The sequence below is a fragment of the Cetorhinus maximus genome, chromosome 20 (genome assembly GCF_964194155.1).
Source record: "Cetorhinus maximus chromosome 20, sCetMax3.hap1.1, whole genome shotgun sequence".
In the NCBI taxonomy this organism is placed as follows: domain Eukaryota; kingdom Metazoa; phylum Chordata; class Chondrichthyes; order Lamniformes; family Cetorhinidae; genus Cetorhinus; species Cetorhinus maximus.
Window position 1 is genome coordinate 87,943,226 of NC_135898.1, and position 20,571 is coordinate 87,963,796.

The 20,571-nt window shown below is 41.3% G+C and overlaps 1 protein-coding gene across 3 annotated transcripts in view; it reads right to left on the reverse strand.

Annotated features, from left to right (window-relative positions):
* The window catches only part of LOC144694556 (metal transporter CNNM4-like), a 98,639-nt gene that overhangs the window by 32,454 nt on the left and 45,614 nt on the right, over positions 1–20,571 (reverse strand). For all 3 annotated transcript variants that reach the window (XR_013579773.1, XM_078565123.1, XM_078565122.1), the window contains exons 3-5: positions 16,913–17,050; positions 15,085–15,254; positions 9,802–9,901 (exon numbers count right to left, since the gene is read on the reverse strand). Coding sequence is in view for 2 of the 3 variants with exons in the window: in XM_078565123.1 (XP_078421249.1) it covers positions 9,802–9,901; positions 15,085–15,254; positions 16,913–17,050 (408 nt within the window). In the remaining variant the exon portion in view is untranslated. The remainder of the gene's footprint in view (positions 1–9,801; positions 9,902–15,084; positions 15,255–16,912; positions 17,051–20,571) is intronic.

The window sequence follows — 20,571 nt, forward strand, 5'->3', positions numbered from 1 at the left end:
GTATAGGGGTTTAAGAAGGGGTAAAGTTTAAGTTACAGAGTTATAAGTTAGCAGTTCATATTTCTTTCTGTTGCCACTAGTTAAAGACAGTTTGTTTAATAAACAGTTATCTACTTGTTAAGTTTACAAACATGGTGCTCGTATTCTGTTAACCCAAGTTAAACAGTTGGGTAGAATTGGGGCAACTTGGTGGTCTGATCAAACTTTTTGCATTTGTCATGTAAGTAATAAAAGCCAGAAGGAAACACCAGGTTTGTACGATCAAAAATAAGACGGCACTGGAAACCGCTAAAACCTTTCTATAAGTGGAAGAGATGTCCCTGACAATTTTACAAGGCCAAAAGCCAGGTTAATCAAATTGGCAGTAAATTAAAAGTAGGATTGCCTGCCAAAGTTAGGAAGACAGAGATAATCGAAGAGATAGCACAGCATTTAAAACTGGAAGGAGAACCTGAGAGACGGAGTTCTCCAAAGGGTGGTTCATTGGAATGGGCTCAAATTCAGTTGCAAAGGAAAACTATTGAATTGGAAGAAAAGGAAAGAGAAAGGGAATTCCAAAGGGAACAGGCAGAAAGGCAGGAGAGAAAAAAAGACAAGAGACAGAGAATTCCTGGCAAGAGAGAAGGAATGAGAAAGGGAATTCAAAATGGCAAGGTTAGAAAAGGAGGAAAGAGAAAAAGGGAGTGACAGAGAGTTCCAGCTTAGAATGCTGGCAGTTAAAAAAGAGACGCCAGGTGGTGAGGCAGGACTTATGCCCAGGTTAGAACCCAATGGGGAGATGTTTACATTTGTACAAGCACTTCCAAAATTTTAAGGGATGTTGAAGCATTCTTTATTTCATTTGAGAAGATAGCTAAACAGGTGAATTGGCCAAAGGGAAACTGGACATTACCCATGCACAGCAAATTGACAGATAGAGCACAGGAAATTTATTGCTTCACTGTCAGAGGAGGTTTCTAGGGATTATGGTGTGATGAAAAAGGCCATTTTGAGTGCATATGAGTTGGTCCCTGAAGCATGCAGACGAAAGTTTTGAAATTTAAGGAAACAGCCTGGGCAAACTTACATTGAATTTGAAAGGCCTAAGCAAAATAGTTTTGACGGGTGGATACAAGTTGAAACTGCCTATGAAGTTCTCTGAGAGACCATTCTCTTGGAAGAGTTTAAAAACTTCCAATCTTCTGTAATAAGAACCCATGTGAAAGACAAAGGATTGCAACTGCCAAACAGGCAGTAGTAATGGCTGACGATTATGAGCTGATCCATAAAACTAAACCTTTTTTCCATTGCCCCCATAAATTTGAAAAGGATAAAAAGTGGGAGAGTGAAAGGAAGGCAAGTAGCCAGGGTAAAGAATGGATAGCTGGGAATACTTTGAGATCTCCTCCCCAGATCAGGAAGGAAGGTACTGAGGGTGGAGGTGAAACTCAAAGGCTGAAGTGTTTCCACTGTAATAAAGTGGGACACATTCGTTCAGAATGTGGGAAGTTTCAAGGGAAGCCAATGGGACTTATTGGAATTCGTAAGAGTCCGAAAAGGGAACTACAAAAAAAAAATGCCATGGATCAAATTGTAGCTTTAACTATAAATAAGGCTCTGGAAGTAAACACTGTTGTGAATGCAGGTGAAGTAAATAAAGTACATGAGAGATATAAAGGGTTTTTGTCTAAAGGGAAGGTAACCCCTTTTTCATCAAATGATGCAGCTAAACCCAAAACTATATTAAGGGGCACAGGAGCTACTCAAACTCTTTTGCTGGAAAAGGACCTAGCTTTCCCTCCAGAGAGTTCAGTGAAAGCTAAAGTATTAGTAAACGGGATAAGTGGAGGGTATATCCCGGTTCCATTTACAAAGTGCAACTGGAGTGTGATTTGTTGTCTGGATTGGTGGTTGTAGGAGTGGTTAAGCAATTACCCGTGAATGGAGTGGGTCTATGCCTGGGAAATGATTTGGCAGGAATGAAGGTTATAGCTTCACCCATAATCACACAAATTCCGAAAGAGGCTAAAGAGACAGAGCAGTTACAAGAACAGGTTCCTGGTATTTTTCCATCGTGTGTGGTACCAGGGCAATGGCTAAGCAAAGTCAATCACCAGAGGTCAAGGTAATACTGCAAGCAGAGTTAGATTAGCTGAAACTTTATTTAAGGATGAGGATAATTCAAAGGAAATGTTTGGCATGTCTTCCTTAACTGAGGCTCAGAAAGCAGATCCTGAGTTAAACAAGTTAGCACAGTCAGCTCACACTGAAGTTGAGGCTGAAGGAGCTCCAGAGTGCTATTACCTTAAAAACGGAGTTTTGATGAGGAAGTGGAGACACCTTACAGATCTGCGGATGAGGAATGGATGGTCGTTCATCAGATAGCAGTACCACCCACATATCGTAAGGAGATATTGTGAGTAGCACACAAGTTTCCCATGACAGGACATGTAGGAATGCGGAAAACCCAAGCATCAATACACAGGCATTTTACCTGGCCAAGACTTCATAAGGACATAGTGCAGTTTTGTAAGACCCATGTCATACATGTCAGGTAATAGGTAAACCTCAACATGTAATCAAATCAGCACCTTTAATACCCTTACCAGTTTTTGAAGAGCCATTCAGTCGAGTATTAGTAGATTGTGTAGGACCATAAGCAAAACAAAAGCAGGACATCAATATATTCTTACAATCATGGATATGACCACCCGATTTCCAGAAGCTATTCTTCAAGGACAATTACAGCTAAGGTGGTAGTGGAAAAGTTAAATTCAGTTTTTCACTCGTTATGGTTTACCAATTGAAATACAATCTGACCAAGGGTCTAACTTCATGTCTAAAATGTTCCAGGATATAATCAGCAGTTTGGGTATCAGACAATTAAAGTCTACCGCTTATTACCCACAGACACAGGAAGCTTTAGAGAGATGTCATCAGACTCTCAAAACCATGATTAAGACCTATTGCCATGAATACCCAAAGGATTGGGACAAAGGATTAGATTTCTTACTATTTTCTACCAGAGATTCTCCCAGTGAATCTACTGGATTTAGTCCATTCAAATTGATTTATGGTCATGAAATAAGAGGTCCTTTAAAATTGATTAAAGAAAAGTTCCTGAAGCCAAAAGACAAACCCTCCATGTTGTATTATGTTCCCACGTTTCTAGAAAGGCTCACAGGAGCATGTAAAGTAGCATGAGAGCATTTAGAAATCTCAAGTTAGAATGAAAGAATGGGCAGACAAACATGCTACAACCAGAACGTTCCAACCTGGAGGCGAAGTATTGGCATTGTTACCTTTGCAGGGTGAACCCCTGAAAGTGATATTCAGTGGCCCCTACAAGATAGTCAGGAGATTTAATGCAGTGACTTATCTGATAGATGCTTCTGAGTGTAGGAAGACGAAACAGTTATGTCACATAAACATGTTGAAGCAGTATCATTGCAGAGGAGATGATCAGAAGGAGCAAGTGAGCCCAGTGGTAGGAGTGGTGGAGGATGGCAAAGACAGTAAGAGTCAGGTAGAAGGAGAAGTAGACAGCACACAAAGTGAACCACCTACAATTTGGCTAGCTAATACAAAACTAATGAAACAGTTAGACACTGTGTTCCCGTATTTAGAGGAAGGGCCACGGGAAGATTTAATAAGGTTACTCAGGGAGTATAAGGAAATTTATGGATATACTACGGTAACTAAACATGATGTGGACATAAGAGACTCAGTGCCGATAAAACAGCATCCGTATTGGTTGAACCCAGAGAAACTAGCTCAGTTAGAAACAGATCAAATATATGCTGGAAAATAAATTGATCGAGCCCAGCCAAAGCAGCTGGAGCTCACTGGTCGTGTTGGTTCCTAAGCCACTAGACTTTGAACAGACTACCGGAAAGTGAATGTAGTAACGAGGACAGATTCGTACCCGATTCCTTGGTTAGAGGATTGCATCGATAGGGTGGGCAGCGCCTCACTTCTTTATAAAATTGACCTATTTAAGGGGTTCTGGCAAGTGTCATTAACATCAAAGGCTAAAGAAATATTTGCCTTTGTTACACCAAGTGGATTGCATCAATGTCTAGTCATGCCATTTGGGTTTAAAAACGCCCCAACTACATTCCAGAGACTTATGAATTGAGTCGTAGCTGAAGTACCTAACTGTGTGGTTTATTTAGATGATGTCGTAATATATAGTAACACATGGGAAGAACATGTAAAGCAATTTGAGTGCCTATTTAAGCAATTGCAGTTGGCTGGCTTAGTCATAAATCTGGCCAAAAGCGAATTTGCAAAAGCAAGGGTAACTTACCTAGGTCACATTGTAGAGCAAGGGCAGGTGTTGCTGAGAACAGCAAAAGTGAAAGCTCTAATAGAATTTCCCATTCCTAAAACCAAACAAAAAATTATGAGGTTTCTGGGAATGTGTGGGTTTTATAGGAAGTTTGTGCCTAATTTCAGCACAATAGCTGTACCTCTCACCAATTTAAGAAAACAGGCAAAAGTGGTATGTTCGGCAGAATGCCAAGCAACCTTTGAAAAGCTGAAGGCAGTCTTAATAAATGAACCCGTGTTGGCTGCCCCTGACTTGACCAAATCTTTTAAAATGGCGGTTGACGCTAGTGACTTGGGGGTAAGTGCAGTCCTATTACGTGATAAATTAGGGATAGTGAAGCCAGTGGGGTACTTTTCCAAGAAACTAAATCAATATCCGAGGAAGTACTCTGCAGTAGAAAAAGAAACTCTAGCATTGTTGTTGTCTCTTTAACACTTTGAAGTTTATGTCCGACACAATAACAAAGGAACACTAATCTACACTGACCATAATCTGCTGGCATTTACTGAGAAGTTTAAAACTCGAAATGTGAAACTGTTTAGATGGAGTCTATTGTTTCAACCATTCAATGATTGTTCACATTGCCGGTAAAGATAACGTACTCCAAATGCATTGTCCTGGGTGTAAATTACTGAAATAAGTATAAGGGGGATGGATGGACGAATGAATGTAAGTATTTTGCTGTCCATGTGTCACATACCTTGTGATGAAATGCATTTTTGATATGGCGTTTCATCTCTTTTAAGGGTGGAGGGTGAAGAACCTGTTTTTTATTTTTCTTGGACTGTGGCTTTAAAAACTAACATGGCTGCAGTTGAAAGACATGTTCGCTGGAACAGGATGAAGAATATCTACAATGTTGCTATCCTGGAACAGAAGAGGACAGGGTGGTGCCGGAAAGGAGTTCTGGATTAGGGGGAACTGCCTAATGGCAGCATTCTAATTGGCTCCTGACCAGGTGACCAGGGTTTTGTGTGGTAACAGTGCAGGCAGAGAGATCCTAGCCTGCAAAGAGAACACACCTAAAACCTCTCTCTCCTCTGTGTGTAAGATTCCAGTAAATCTACAAGGCTAGCTAGCTGGCTTTTCCTTCCTATCTCAGTAACCTGCTCTCTCTGAAAAAAACCCTGTCAAGAGGAAAAGGGGAAAATCACCAATAGAGACATTGAAAAGCAAGTTTTCAACCAGTGAACTAAAGACTGAAAATGCCGGAAGACCATTTTGTGTCATTAACAACAAACTGCAAGGAATTTGGAAGACATCAATCAAAATCAACCCATCTAATCCCATACTCCAGATTGGTGCTATTGAACTGTTTTATCTCACCCTTAAAATCCAGGTTTTGTATGTCTTTGGTGAGTGAGTGAGAGTGAGTGAGAGCGTGTGGGTGTAGGAATTTAAGAAGGGAGTAGAGTTTAAGTTAGAGTTATAAGTTAGCAGTTCATATTTCTTTCTGTTGCCACTAGTTAAAGACAATTTGTTTAATAAACAGTTATTTACTTGTTAAGTTTACAAACGTGGTGCTCGTATTCTGTTAACCTAAATTATACAGTTAGGTAGAATTGGGGCAAATTGGTGGTCTGATCAAACTTTTCACATTTGTGACGGCTTGGGGAACAGTGGGGTTTCATATTACAGCGCACTATCCCCAGTGGGTCGTGACAAATAACATGAATAGGATTGGTTCCACATGGAAGATTACAATCATCACAACCACAATCACTTTCTGGCTCAGTGCATGAGGAGTTCATCACATTGTAGTATAACTGGAAGACATGGAAACTCCCTTTTCTCTGCCAAACTAATTCATACCACTAAAATTAACTGTCCCGAAATGGTCCCAGCACCTGCTCTTCCAAACACTTATTTTGGAGTACAGAACTTGAGTATTGATGAAAAAAGAGACATGTCAAAGCTTTTCGTCTTGCACCCATCAGGACACTTCGCATGAATACCAATATAAGGGGAAAACAACAATTTATACTGTATGTGAAGAGAGTGCTATTTGTTTGGCAAGTGGACCCATTGGTAGAGGCGTTGCCATGGAGAATCTACAACTGATGGTGTCTGTCAGCTAATTGCCAAGCATTGCTTGAAATTTAAACCAGGCAACTTGACGCTGCTTGGTCAAGGCATTGCCCTAAGGAATGAGTCAGCAAATGGCTGTCACTTATTTTGTTTAGTCAACCAGGCACAATGTGTGCACATGTTCTTGCTGTCTACAAACTAGGACCCTGTGTATTAATATATGTAGCTTCCAGTACATGCAAATGCACCATGCTGAGTCTGACTGACAATCTTAAATTGGTTTTCAGTGTAATTGTTAACACACTGAGGGTTATTTTGCTAAGTAATGACGGTGAGTGCTGACATTTTTGTCCTCATCACCCCTACAAAATCTGGGACATGATTTTACAGATCCAGCATAACCTCCCTGCTAATAAATGAAAGGATTCCATACATCTTCTTAACTACCTCATCAACCTGTCCTGCTACCTTCAGGGATCTGCAGATATTCACTCCAAGGTCCCTCACTTTCTTTACAGGGATCGGTTAGCTCAGTTGGCTGGATGACTGGTTTGTGATGCAGATTCAATTCCTGTACCAACTGAGGTCATCCATGAAGGCACTGCCTTCTCAACCTGCCCCTTGTGTGGTGACCCTCAGGTTAAACCCTCAGGTTAAGTCAGAGTCCAATGAGGAATTCTTTCAAGTAGGCGTTTTGAGTTTGGCTGGCTGGAGACCGGTGTTGTAAGACTCGCTTTTCAGGTGGTGTTGATGTCACCAGATGAAGTAGGCATGCAGAAATTGAGTCAGTTTTGTCGGCGATGATATGAAACCCTCCAGTAGAGTCAGGTTAGATGGGCCGGTGGTCCAACCTGGACAGAGCTTGCTTCTGTGTGGCATGTCATTTGGATGTTAAACAGCAGGCTGACTGCACAGCTCAGTAAGGTAATATTAAACTGCTCAAAAGGCCCGAGTCCATGGTCATGTAACCTTCCTTCTCCACAGTGGCCTCAACAAAGAATGTTTATCCAGCATCTGGAATTTGGCTTTGTTTTCAGGTCTGATAATGTCTCAGTCATTAAGGGTTGAAAAGGGTGTCATTTGTGTTGAGGGTCTGGTGTTTGGGAAGCTATTGTCTCAGCAGATTAATGGGCTCTGCTAGCCAGGTTGGCTTATCAAATGCAAATGGAATTCCTGTAGCTCCCTTTGAAATTGGTCTATAGTCTCAGGTGGTCTGTTGGAAACTCCATAGGCATAATGAGGTGTGACATTCCCGAAACTAACAGGACAATTCTTTTGTTCTGGGGATAATTTCCCCAGAGGGTCAACCATCTTAATTGTCTTTGTTCAGCAGAGAAGTCCAGTTTAATGTTAAGAAAATGTAATAAGGATAAAGTTTTTAAATAAATGCATGGTTGGGGTTCTGTTCAGTGTCAGAAGAACCCAACATAAGGCTAAAATGGAAAATGGTCAGTTTAGGCATGCCCATTAAGTGAAATACCATTTAAAGTTAATGACCAACGGCAATCCAAACAAAATATGGCAAAAAGTTATATCAACCATCACCTCTGATGGTTTTGATACAAGTTGGATTAATTTACCACCCAAGTTATTTATATTTACTAGACTTCCATTGAAAGCCACAGAAAAAGTTATAAAGAATGCCACATTATCCATACTGCATCCTATATATTTTCATTATATTAGGCTCAGAGTCAAATGACATAACATTTAGAGATTATGGAATATCATTTTGCATCATGTCAAGAGGTTGTGTTTCCAATTTTCTCAAGATGTTGACTTCTTCCCAGAAAATGGTTTCAAAGGTGTCAGTCACTTTCTGGTACTTTGCCCAAGTTGTCGTTATTCATGTGCAAAGCTGGACAATGAGCATCAGCAGGCTTCTTGATTACTGCAGACAGCACAGCTGAGACCAATCCAATCCACATCTGATAAAGAGCAGAACGTCTAGTTGATTTTTCTCTCCTAACCCATTGAGCTGAGGCGAATGGCGATGCCCTCAAGTATTCCCCCGGACTAGATCATCTAACACAGCATAGCCTGGGAATCAGATCTGGAGCTTTCCATATCCAAATGGCTCAGTTACTTGCTGAATAAACTCTGGGAATCTATCAAAGGAAATTATTTGGAGTATTTCACATGGGTGGGGGGAGGACAGGTAATTAGCTCATATGTATTGGTACCCCCCACCCTTCCCTAATTGAAAACAACAGGAGCAGAAAGTAAGCAGACTTGTGGCAGCTTGCATGAGGAGGGTGTGAATTTTTGATTTCCTCCTCTACTCCCATAGTTAGTCAATGGAAGAATATGCAATAATTTGTGCTGAACTAAAATTTCTCTGGGCAGAACAGGTTTTCAGGGAAAATGCACACCTTAGCATGAGGTTAAAATTAGAATATCTCTGCTCCAAATAACCATAGCCATTGCTCAAGCAATGAACAATTTCTTTTAATTTGTTGTTCCTCAAGAGCCACCACAAAATATGATCCTGTGCACCAAGTCATTCACAAGATAATTAAGAATGAGAAAGGTCCTCTAGCACAACTTAATTCATCCATCCAGAGTTATTAAACACTGTGAGCATCTGAAAGTTTATTTCTTTTTCTCCACCTCCAAAATTATTATTGACAGTTCACGATTTACACACATCCTCATGCATCTCCAAGGAACAAAGAAATTCATACAGCAGGTACCAGTTTCATGGCAATAATGATTTAAGTTTTCACCATACACAGGAAATGACTGATCATAATTTACATTGAGAAGACTCCTCACTGGTCTTTGTTATGTTTTTAGGAAAGTGACTCTTCTAAAAAAGAACCTACAGGATACCAATAATATTATTGCACTTAATGTTTTGACTGATCTTTTTAAACTGCTGCCTCTCACTCAATTTCATAGTCAGAGTTTTACAGCATGGAAGGAGGCCCTTTGGCCCATCACGCCCACATCAGTCATCAAGCCCGTCTACTCTATCTCATTTTCCAGCACTTGAAACACTGTAGCATACAAGGCTATGGGCCAAGTGTTCATCTAAATACTACTTAAATGTTGTGAGGGTTCCCACCTCTACCATCCTTTCAGGCAGTGAATTCCAGCTCGCCCCCACCTTCTGGGTGAAAAAATCTTTTCTCAAATCCCCTCTAAACCTCCTGTCCTTAAATCTATGCCCCCTGGTTACTGACCCCTCGACTAAGGGGAAAAGTTTCTTCCTATCTACGCCCCTCATAAATTTGCACACCTCAATCAGAATAGAATAGAATCCATTTTCAATTTTGTAATATATTGATACTAAAATAATAAACATGCCCTTTCTTAAAATGGAGCACAAGTGAGCCAAACAAAATTAAGTATGACTGTAAAAGCTTATTTGAAGCTGGAAAGGTATACCCCCAGCTCATACAAACATCTTAATGCTCTAAAATTGGTATTATAAACTTGTTAAAAAGAGAAAATTCTACCTGAAGAAACCATAGATGTGAGTGCAGGTACACCATAATAAGTGAAAGCTCCATTTTCAAATTTCAAGCCTTCTTTGCTTATTTCAACTTCCACTTTTCCCTGTGTGAAACAATCATTGCATGAAGTCACATTTATAAGTGACACATTACAAAGCAGTGTGATAAGCAGCGTGTCAATAATTCTAGCTAATTCTATTCAATTTTATCCCACTCACCCCTGAAAAGTCAGCCCATTTTGGATCCCTATATATCGTTTGACCTTCAGATTTAATTCTTCTATTTCCTCAGAAAAGTGTTTAGCCTTCAATTTTCACCTCGTCCAGGAACCAAGATCAGGAAGTTAGGCAGGTGACTTGCAGGTGCAAATTCATATTTTGCCACAGAGACCTCCCACATTTGTCTTATTGGCAATCTATCACGTTCAGAGCCTAACCTCTTACCTCATCTGGAAAGTGGGCTATAGTGAATACAGTGAGGCTTCCTGATGTTTAAGAGATTTTATAAATTTCTGAAGAGCAAGGAGATTCAGAAATGAGAGTAAGGTAATCAAAATGAAGTGGGTTTGCTTGACTTAATGCCGTCATATCACTGGACTATGCTCAGCCACCTCCAAGCACCTGGCTTTTAGTTTATGATCAGTGGTGTGAGCTTATGGACTTGCTCTGTTCCATTAGATTATTTACCCTGCTGGCAACATGCACTGTAACGCCAACTGGAGTATATAAGCATTGGAGTATAACATTGCTTTTATCTTAGTGTTTAATTGACTGCCACTTCTCTTCAAGGAATGCCTACCTTGAAGAAGTATTGCTCTTCTCTCCGACAGGATTTCCGGTTCTCTCTTTTGCCTTGTTCACCTTCATTGCTTTCCATTTCTCTCCTGGTGTTTGACAAGGTGTTTACTAAAACCCGCTTGCACAGCCATATTTCCTTTCTCAGTGACTGTCTCTGTCTCCAACCTACCCCACATGGATTTCAACTGAAGTTCCATCCCTCATGTTTCGAACCCACCCAGGATTACAGGTATCTCCGGGACATACAACGCTCCTCAGACTGCTGTTCTTGTTGCATTCTGAGATCCACACTCAGTGCCATGTGCCGCCATATGAATACACTCGACCTCTCCCTCCAGCAGCACCGCCGCACCCTATTTCTAAGCTGCACATGCCCCTAGTTTCATTTTATTCTTCGTCTCATCCGACACCTCAACAAGAAACTTTGTCTCTTTCTTTCAGGTGCAAAGGAATGCAAGCTCCAACAACTCATCGACATTAACACCCATCCAGGACCCTCCACCCCTGCCTGTCCCTCTGTCCCCATCCCGTCTTCCAATCCCAGCCGTGTATTCACCATACCCCCGACCTTCCCCTCTCTGATGCTGAACAGCAAAGGACTTAGTTTCATACCCTTACGCCCTCATCTCAATGAATTTTGCGCTTGGCACGATGCTGAACTCTTCTTCCGCCGCCTTCGTCTCCGTGCTCACTTTTTTGGGCAGGAGTCCTCTCCCCGTTCAACGAATCCTTACACCCGCCTCCATTATTCTCCCTCCACCTGGACCCCTCCCTCTGATTCTTACCTTCTCTTGATCTTTTCATTGAGAACTGTCGGCGTGACATTAGGTGTCTCAATTTCTCTGCTCCTCTCACCCACACTAACCTGTCTCTCTCTGAACTTGCTGCACTCCGTTCTCTCAGGTCGAACTCTGACATTGTCATCAAACCTGCTGACAAGGGTGGTGCTGTTGTTCTCTGGCACACTGACCTCCACCTCGCAGAGGCTGAGCGTCAACTCGCAGACGTTTTCTCCTACCTCCCCCTGGACCATGACTCCACCACTGAACATCAAGCCATTGTTTCCAGGACTGTTACTGACCTCATCTCCTCTGGAGATCTTCCTTCCACAGCTTCCAACCTGATAGTCTCCCAACCTCAGGCAGCCGGCTTCTACCTCCTACCCAAAATCCACAAACAGGACTGTCCTGGCAGACCGATCGTGTCAGCCTGTTCCTGCCCCATGGAACTCATTTCTTGCTATCTTGACTCTATTCTCTCTCCCTTTGTCCAGTCCCTTCCCACCTACATCCGTGATTCCTCTGACACCCTACATCATATCAACAATTTCCAGTTCCCTGGCCCCAACCGCCTCTTCTTCACCATGGACGTCCAATCTCTTTACACCTCCATCCCCCACCGGGATGGTCTGATGGCTCTCCGCTTCTTTCTCGAACAGAGGCCCGAACAATCTCCATCCACCACTACTCTCCTCCGTCTGGCTGAACTTGTTCTCACACTGAACAATTTCTCCTTAAACTCCTCTCACTTCCTCCAAATAAAAGGTGTGGCTATGGGTACCCGCATGGGCCCCAGTTATGCCTGTCTCTTTATAGGGTATGTGGAACATTCCTTGTTCCAGTCCTACTCCGGCCCCCTCCCACAGCTCTTTCTCCGGTACATCAATGATTACTTCGGTGCTGCTTCATGCTCTCGTCTGGACCTGGAAAAATGTATTAATTTTGCTTCCAATTTCCACCCTTCCATCATTTTCATATGGTCCATCTCTGACACTTCCCTTCCCTTCCTTGACCTCTCTGTCTCAATTTCTGGTGATAGACTGTCCACCAATATTCATTACAAGCCTACCGCATTGGGAGCAACGAATGCAGTAGACTAAATTGAGGGAAGTGCAAGTGAAATGCTGCTTCACTTGAAAGGTAGCTACCTCGACTACAGCTCCTCACACCCCGCTTCCTGTAAGGACTCCATCCCATTCTCTCAGTTCCTTCGCCTCCGTTGCATCTGTTCTGATGATACAACTCTCAAAAACAGCTCCTCTGACATGTCTTCCTTCTTCCTTAACTGAGGTTTTCCACCCACGGTGGTTGACAGGGCCCTCAACCGTGTCCGGCCCATCTCCCGTGCATCCGCCGTCACACCTTCCTCTCCCTCCCAGAACCATGATAGGGTCCCCCTTGTCCTCAATTATCACCCCACCAGCCTCCGCATTCAAAGGATCATCCTCTGCCATTTCCGCCAACGCTAGCATGATGCCACCACCAAACACATCTTCCCATCACCCGACCTGGCGGCATTCCGCAGGGATCGTTCCCTCCGGGACACCCTGGTCCACTCCTCCATCACCCCCTACATCTCAACCCCCTCCCACAGCACCTTCCCATGCAAACGCAGAAGGTGCAACACCTGCCCCTTTACTTCCCCTCTCCTCACCATCCAAGGGCCCAAATATTCCTTTCAAGTGAAGCAGCATTTCACTTGCACTTCCCTCAATTTAGTCTACTGCATTCGTTGCTCCCAATGCGGTTTCCTCTACATTGGAGAGACCAAACGCAGACTGGGTAACTGCTTTACAAAACACCTTTGGTCTGTCCGCAAGCATGACCCAGATCTCCCTGTTGCTTGCCATTTCAACACTTCACCCTGCTCTCATGCCCACATGTCCGTCCTTGGCCTGCTGCATTGTTCCAGTGAAGCTCAACGCAAACTGCAGGAACAGCACCTCATCTTCTGACTAGGCACTTTACAGCCTTCTGGAATGAATACTGAGTTCAACAATTTTAGATCATGAACTCTCTCCTCCATCCCCACCCCCTTTCCAATCCCCCCCCCCTTTTTTTTCCCCCAATAATTTATATAGATTTTTCTTCTCCCACCTATTTCCATTATTTTTAAATGTATTTCCATCCATTGTTTTATCTCTACCTTTTAGCCTATTTCGATCCCTTCCCTTCACCCCACCCCACCCCCACTAGGGCTATCTGTACCTTGCTCGTCCTGCTTTCTACCCTTAATTAGCACATTCCTTAGATAATATCACCATCTTCAACACCTCTTTGTCCTTTTGTCTATGACATCTTTTGGCTATCTCCACCTATCACTGGCCCTCTATCCAACTCCACCCTAGCCCCCCCTTAAACCAGCTTATATTTCACCTCTTTTCTATTTTTACTTAGTTCTATTGAAGAGTCATACGGACTTGAAACGTTAACAGTGTTCCTCTCCGCAGATGCTGCCAGACCTGCAGAGTTTTTCCAGGTATTTTTATTTTTGTTTTGGATTTCCAGCATCCGCAGTTTTTGTTTTTATCCACACTTAATCAGTGGTTTGAACACAACAGTTCCCCATCTGCTAAAAAAATAATTTATACAGGTTCCCAAATGGTCAATTTGCTAAGGGCACAACTCACTGTAATATTAAGCCATATGTACCAGAAGACCCCAGGTTTGACCTCCATTTCATCGTGAACTAGCTGAGGGAAAGTTAAGGTTGCAACAATTGGACTAAGCACCCAGGAAGAATTCCTATGCTTGATCTATCCCACAACAGCTGCTAAAAAATGGGTCTATCTATGGGTGTTGATTGAGAATGCATGAGAGTTCGGCTGTGATACCCTACCTAATTAAGCACATTTGTATATGGGTACTTGAATACAGTACAAGATGACTACCAATATACATGGAAACACACCAGAAGAGACCAGCAAAGGAAGACAGAATATTGTGGGGAGAGAATACATTTTAAAATGGCAATTGATTATTAGGAAGTCAGATTGCCACTATCAATTATAGCAAACAGTTTGGGTTGAACACCCCAACCACAACATTAAGACTGATTTCCTGTAATATTCAGCTTATTACTTTCAGGCACCAAGGATGCTCCTTGGCTTAGAAATCTTACCTATGAATAATTACCTACTGGAGGAAATTAAATACAGTAAATTAATGGAATATTCCCTAAGAGTTCACAGTCTAATTAAAGAAACAGTCTCAGTAGGTCAAATGGGATATTTTTGCCTTGTACTTTGATTTTTGTATACAACTTTCTAGATGCTTTGAAATATATGAAACAGTTTTTTTCTTGATTCTTTCATGGGATGTGTGTGTCGCTGACAAGGCCAGCATTTGTGGCCCATCCCTAATTGTCCTTGAACTGAATGGCTTGCTGGACCATTTCAGAGGGTAGTTAAGAGTCCACCACATTGCTGTGGGTCCGGGGTCACATGCAGGCCAGATCAAGTAAGGATGGCAGATTTTCTACCTTGATGGGCATTAGTGAACCAGGTGGATCTTTGCAACAATCTATGATAGTTTTCACGGTCATCATTACTGAGACTAGCTTTACATTCTAGGTTTATTAATTTGAATTTAAATTCCACCAGCATTAGCCTGGGACAGTGACATTACCACTATGCCACCATCTCCCCCAACATTTGTGCTCCATACATCTAACAACCATGTAAGAGCAAGGAATTTAGACAGGGACATACCTGTAGGATAAGTACGAAGTAGTCAACAGGTTTATTCCGCTGGTAAAGATATTGGTCAGGGGCCATTTTGTCTTTCCTGTTAAACTTTAACTCCCAGATGACTTTAGGACGTTTGAGGAGTCTTAGCAGAATCTTGTCTGATATATGTGTGCTTTTAAAAGGTTCCACCTCTATTCAATTAAGAAAGAAACAATTAGCTTGGTTTGACAATGTGAATTTGAATGTCTTTGATATTGTGATATCACCATGCCTTCTACGTTCTAACAAAAAAGTGGCTATTTTTACCTAATTCCTCTCAGTTCACAAAGTTTTATATTTAGCAAACAGTTTACTCCTAATTTGAAGTCATTTAATTCAAACTAACTTTATTTTGAATCTTTTTAAAGCACAAAATATCTCATGTCATTTTATGCAACTTTATTAGCAGAATGGTTTCTTTCATGAAAGCAAATTAAAAACTTTACAACATCAGCACACCATTGTTTTAAAGCTGCAATTGGCTCTGATTAGAATGGAACCAATAGCTGGTTATCTATCAGTCAAAAAATGTTTCTGATTTGAGGGGCAATGAAATGTATACGGGAAGAAAAAGAACTAAAGATACAGTACATTATTAGGTTTAGTAATACAAATTTGGATTTAAATAGTATCTTAGGGTGTTTAGCTTCAAATAGAGTGAATTTATAAGTGTGTGAAGGCCACCTGACCAAGATCACTACACTTAGCTTTAGGCTCTTTAAAAGGGAAATAGTGTTTGACAAAATTATGAGAGTTCTTTGAGGATGTAACAAGCAGGATGGATAAAAAGGAATCAATAGATGTTATACATCTGGATTTCCAAAAAGCATTCAGTAAGGTGCCACATAAAAGGTTACTACAAGATAAGTGCTAATGGTGTTCGGGGTGTTATGTTGGCATGGATAGAGGATTGGCTAGCTTACAGGAAACAGTGTGTCCGGATAAGTTTCAACTTGGCAAACTGTAACTAGTGGAGTGCCACAGGGATCGGTGCTGGAGCCTCAGCTATTTACAATCAATTTTATGTGAGGTGATCCATTTGTAACATATGAGATTCTGTGGGGACTTGATAGGCTAGATGCTGAAAGGATGTTTCCCCTCATGGAGGAATCTAAAACTAAGGGGCACAGTTTAAAAATAAGGGGTCTCTCATTTAAGATGGAGATGAGGAGGAATTTCTTCTCTCAGAGGATTGTTAATCTTTGGAATTTTCTTCCACAGAGAACAGTGAAGGCTTGGTCATTGAATATATTCAAAGCTGAGTTAAACAGATATTTGATCTACAATGGAGTCCAGGGTTGTGGGTGGGTGGCAGCAGGAAAGTGGAATTATGGCCACAGTTAGATCAGCCATGATCTTATTGAATGGCAGAGCAGGCTTGAAGGGCCAAATGCCCTACTCCTACTCATATTTCTTATATATCATCACCATATGATTTTATTGTTCCCTCTGCAAGACCAAAGTTTCCATTCGTATGTAGAGCTTTAATGAATGGGAAGAATGTTGGTTGAACATACAAAGGACAGCAAGGAGCAAGCCAGCACTTGCCGTGGTCTAACATATGGTTCAATCACCTTGCTTCAGAAGGTAATGGTTAACTGTCTTTGAATTTCTACAATTTATAAGTTGTTTTGCTGTGGCCTTATTTGTACTGGTTCAGTTATGACACTTGTGCACACACATTAGTCACAAACTAACTTGGGAGCACCTACATTTTTCTAATTATTACAGATTTGAATAATAAACAGAAGACAAAGGAAATCTGAAGCATTTATAGCAGCAGGAAACTATTTCAGTCAGTCTATAATACCTGTTGCTAAAAACCGGTGAGTTGCTAGTAAAAGCTGAGGTGAAATCTTGGCTCTTACATCGGTGTCTGAGCTTTTGAACAGCGAGAAGTCTTGTTGCTTTCGGTCTCTGTGAGCTATTTTCTTTGATTTATTGTCAGCTGCAATTACAAAATGAAGATTTTTCATCAGCATACAGAAGGAATTTATCACGGAGGTCAAATACAAGCTCTAACTTCCCCTGCCCCTTTTTGCTATTGCATGATCCCTCAATTAACTGGATAAATTACCGATGCTCCTTGGACAGATGCTACCAACATCCAGCATCGGAAGGGCAGAAATTTCCTTCAACTAATTATTGGGAAGACTGAAGTCATTGTCTTTGTCCCCATTGCAAACTTTCTTCTCTAGCCATTGACTCCATCCTTCTCCATATTCATCTCCGTAACATCACCCGACTCCACCACTGCCTCAGTTCATTTGCTGCTGAAACCCTCATCCATCTTTGTTCCCTCTAGATTTGAGTATTCCAATGGATTCCTGGTCGACCTCTAGCCTTCTGCTCTCTGTAAACTTGAGATATGCAAAACTCTGCTGCCCATGTCCTAACTCGTGCCATGTCCTGTTCACCCATCACTCCTGTGCTTGCTGACCTACAGTGCTCCTGACTAAGCATCACCTTGAGTTTAAGATTTTCACTGGCCTTTTCAAATCCCCTCACAGCTTCGATCCCTCTATCCATGTAATCTCCTGAGATATCTGCACTCCTTCAATTCTGGCTTCTTGAACACCCCTGGTTTTAATTGTCCCAGCACTGTTGGCCATGCCTTCAGCATTTAATAGTCTGAAATTCCCTACTCAAACCTCTACATCTTTCCATTTCTCTTTCCCCTAAGACTGTCATTAAAACCCAACTCTTTGACCAAGCTTCCATATCTCCTTATGTGACTGTTGTTTGATAACGGTCCTCTGAAATGCCTTTGGCATTTTACTACACTAAGGGGCCATATAAACACAAATTTCTGTTGTTTGGAGAAAAACAGTCTCTTCTCGAGTATGTGATTAAGCTACCAGACGCTGTACTATTTAGTGTTTTAACTGGCATGACTTACCCATCAAGACACAGGGCACTCAAGGTTACAATTCAATCTTCCGAACATATGGTCAAGAGCAAAATAGTATACTATTAAAAGCATTACTGTCACTAGAAACTGATATCAATACATAACTATGACTTTGGCACTGTGCCTTAGCGGTGCAAAACTGAATCTGCTGACGAGTCTGAGGTGAGCTGTTGGTCTGTTATGGCGGGCTGAAAAGCTTACCACTTTCCATTAAGTATCAGCATGCTTATACATCAGCATGTATCGGGAAATTTTGTGTGCAGTCAGAACTGCAATCCAAATCTTCATATAGTATGGAAATTACTGAGAGAGAACACACTGTAAATGTGCATTACTGACCATATAGAGAAAGGAAAACGTCAAGTAAAGGAACAAGAGACGAGAAGATATTCACTGGTGGCAGAAATCTTGAAACTGGGCAACATTTCCGAATCAAAAAACCTCAAGATAAAATGGCACATGAAATGTGGGAAGATGTCAAAATGCTTAGCTCTATTTACAAACAAGTTAAATAGTGCAGGCACAGTATACAGATATTGCGCATCAAGTGTTGTTCGAGGTCATAGGATGAAGTTTAAATATACCAAGGCCACCAGATGATGGTAAAGAAGAAATTTGTCCAATTGTTGCCTTGAGAAATTTTGAGAGAGTCTGGTTTTGAGGGCATAGTTTCAAAGGCACCTGAGGAATTTGACAGCCAGGAAATTCACTTGCTTCCTAGTCTTGTTTGAAAATTCTGTATTTTGATAAACTTTAGTGATAAAATAAATGCTTTCCTTTTTAAACCTTTTACACACAGCAAATACCCAGTATTAAAACTGTCTTGTTTATTCCACTACAAAACTTACTGTCATGCTGAAGTGCAAATGATAGGCAGAAAGAAAAGAAAAACTAGGATTCATACAGAACCTTCCATGACCTGGGATAACTCACCTGCTCTTCTTTGAAATAGTGCCACTGGGTCTTTTACACAGGTGAGGCCTCAGTTTAATATCTCATCCAAAAGACAGAACTTCCAACAATGCAGTATTCTCTCAGTGCTTCAATGCAGTGTCAGCATAGATTTTTGTGCTCACGTCTCTATGTGGGACTTAAACTTATGACTTTCTAATTCAGAGGTATTACCATTTGAGCCATAGCTGACACCGTAGATGCAAATCTGTAAAGTTAGCTGCATGTTTCATCACCAATAACAACAGCATATGCACACTATCCAAATAATAAAGCATCCTATCTGGCGAACTGATCAATGTAGAAAAACTTACATGTTTCATCAGATACTTAAAAAAGAGAGTTTGGCTAAATGCAACAAAGCCACAGTCGCCATTCAAAATTTAACACAACTGTCATATGGGACTCAAAACAATGATTGTCCCTGTGACCATGTGAGTTAAACTATAATCCATAGTTACAATTGGCCAAGGGTAACTTTAAGGAATTGCAGTAGCTTCTGGCAACACTGCAAATAGTAATTGGCTTCTTCTTCACAGATGTGTCGGGATCTATAGAAGAATTCAATAGCTCCGATATAGGTCCACATACCTCCAATGTGAAAAAAGACATGTCTCCTCCAAATCCTTTCCTTCTACAGTCAGGAGCCTTGATTTAAAGTAGCTTTGAAGCGGATGAACTGGACCACAACGTAACAGTGGAACCTGAAGAAAATACGGATGTGGAGATGATGACGAAGATTATGATAGTCCCTTTGATTCTGATTCAATATATTCCGATACATCCATTAGAGAAGTGCCATGTATTCAGCATTATGTCCAAGTAGGGCCAGCATATAAGAAGCAGCAGGGAAGACAAGCAGATAGAGGGCTAAAGGTTTCTGGAATCCCGAAAAAAGGTATCCATGGTCACTTGCAAATTCAGAATGAACATGGTAGAAAGTGCTTTTTTTTCTGTTATTCGATGTCAAGCATGTATAAATTAAGCAGAGGGAATAGAAAGTCATTAGGCTGGCTGCTGTTGTATAGGGCCTTCAATCTGCACTGTTGTTTAACATGCTAGAGTAAGTTTCTATGTAATTTCAAGCATCTCTGGTTGTTCTTCCAGAAATATCTGGGCCTTTGTCCTGCTGTACAACAGGAAGTCTTCAAATTTGGCCAAGTAACAATGTAGCCCTCAGGGCTGAGGAATGATGCAAAATGTTGACAAACATCAGCCATCAGGTAAAAGTATAGCATACTCAGAAATCTGAACAGGAACCAACTATATTAATGCTACTCATACATTTGCTAATATTTAAAAATATTCTGGACAATGCTTCCTCCTCCTCCTTTGCCCTCTCTGTCTCTGAAGCTTATCAAATAAGAAGAGGTTTACAATATAGTGTAGTTACTGTGATAATTAGCACCCATCTATGCACACCATTAATACCTGGTTGTCAAAACTCAGAAAGCCAGGTGGTGAAGGATTGAATGCTGGAGTCTGGTCTTTATTCACTTACAAGATTTTATGTGGAGAGGCACACATTGCATACCATGCACTCCAACATAAAAACCTCTTTCAACCTCTTTCTATTTATGTATAGGCCTCCAAATAATATCCACCAT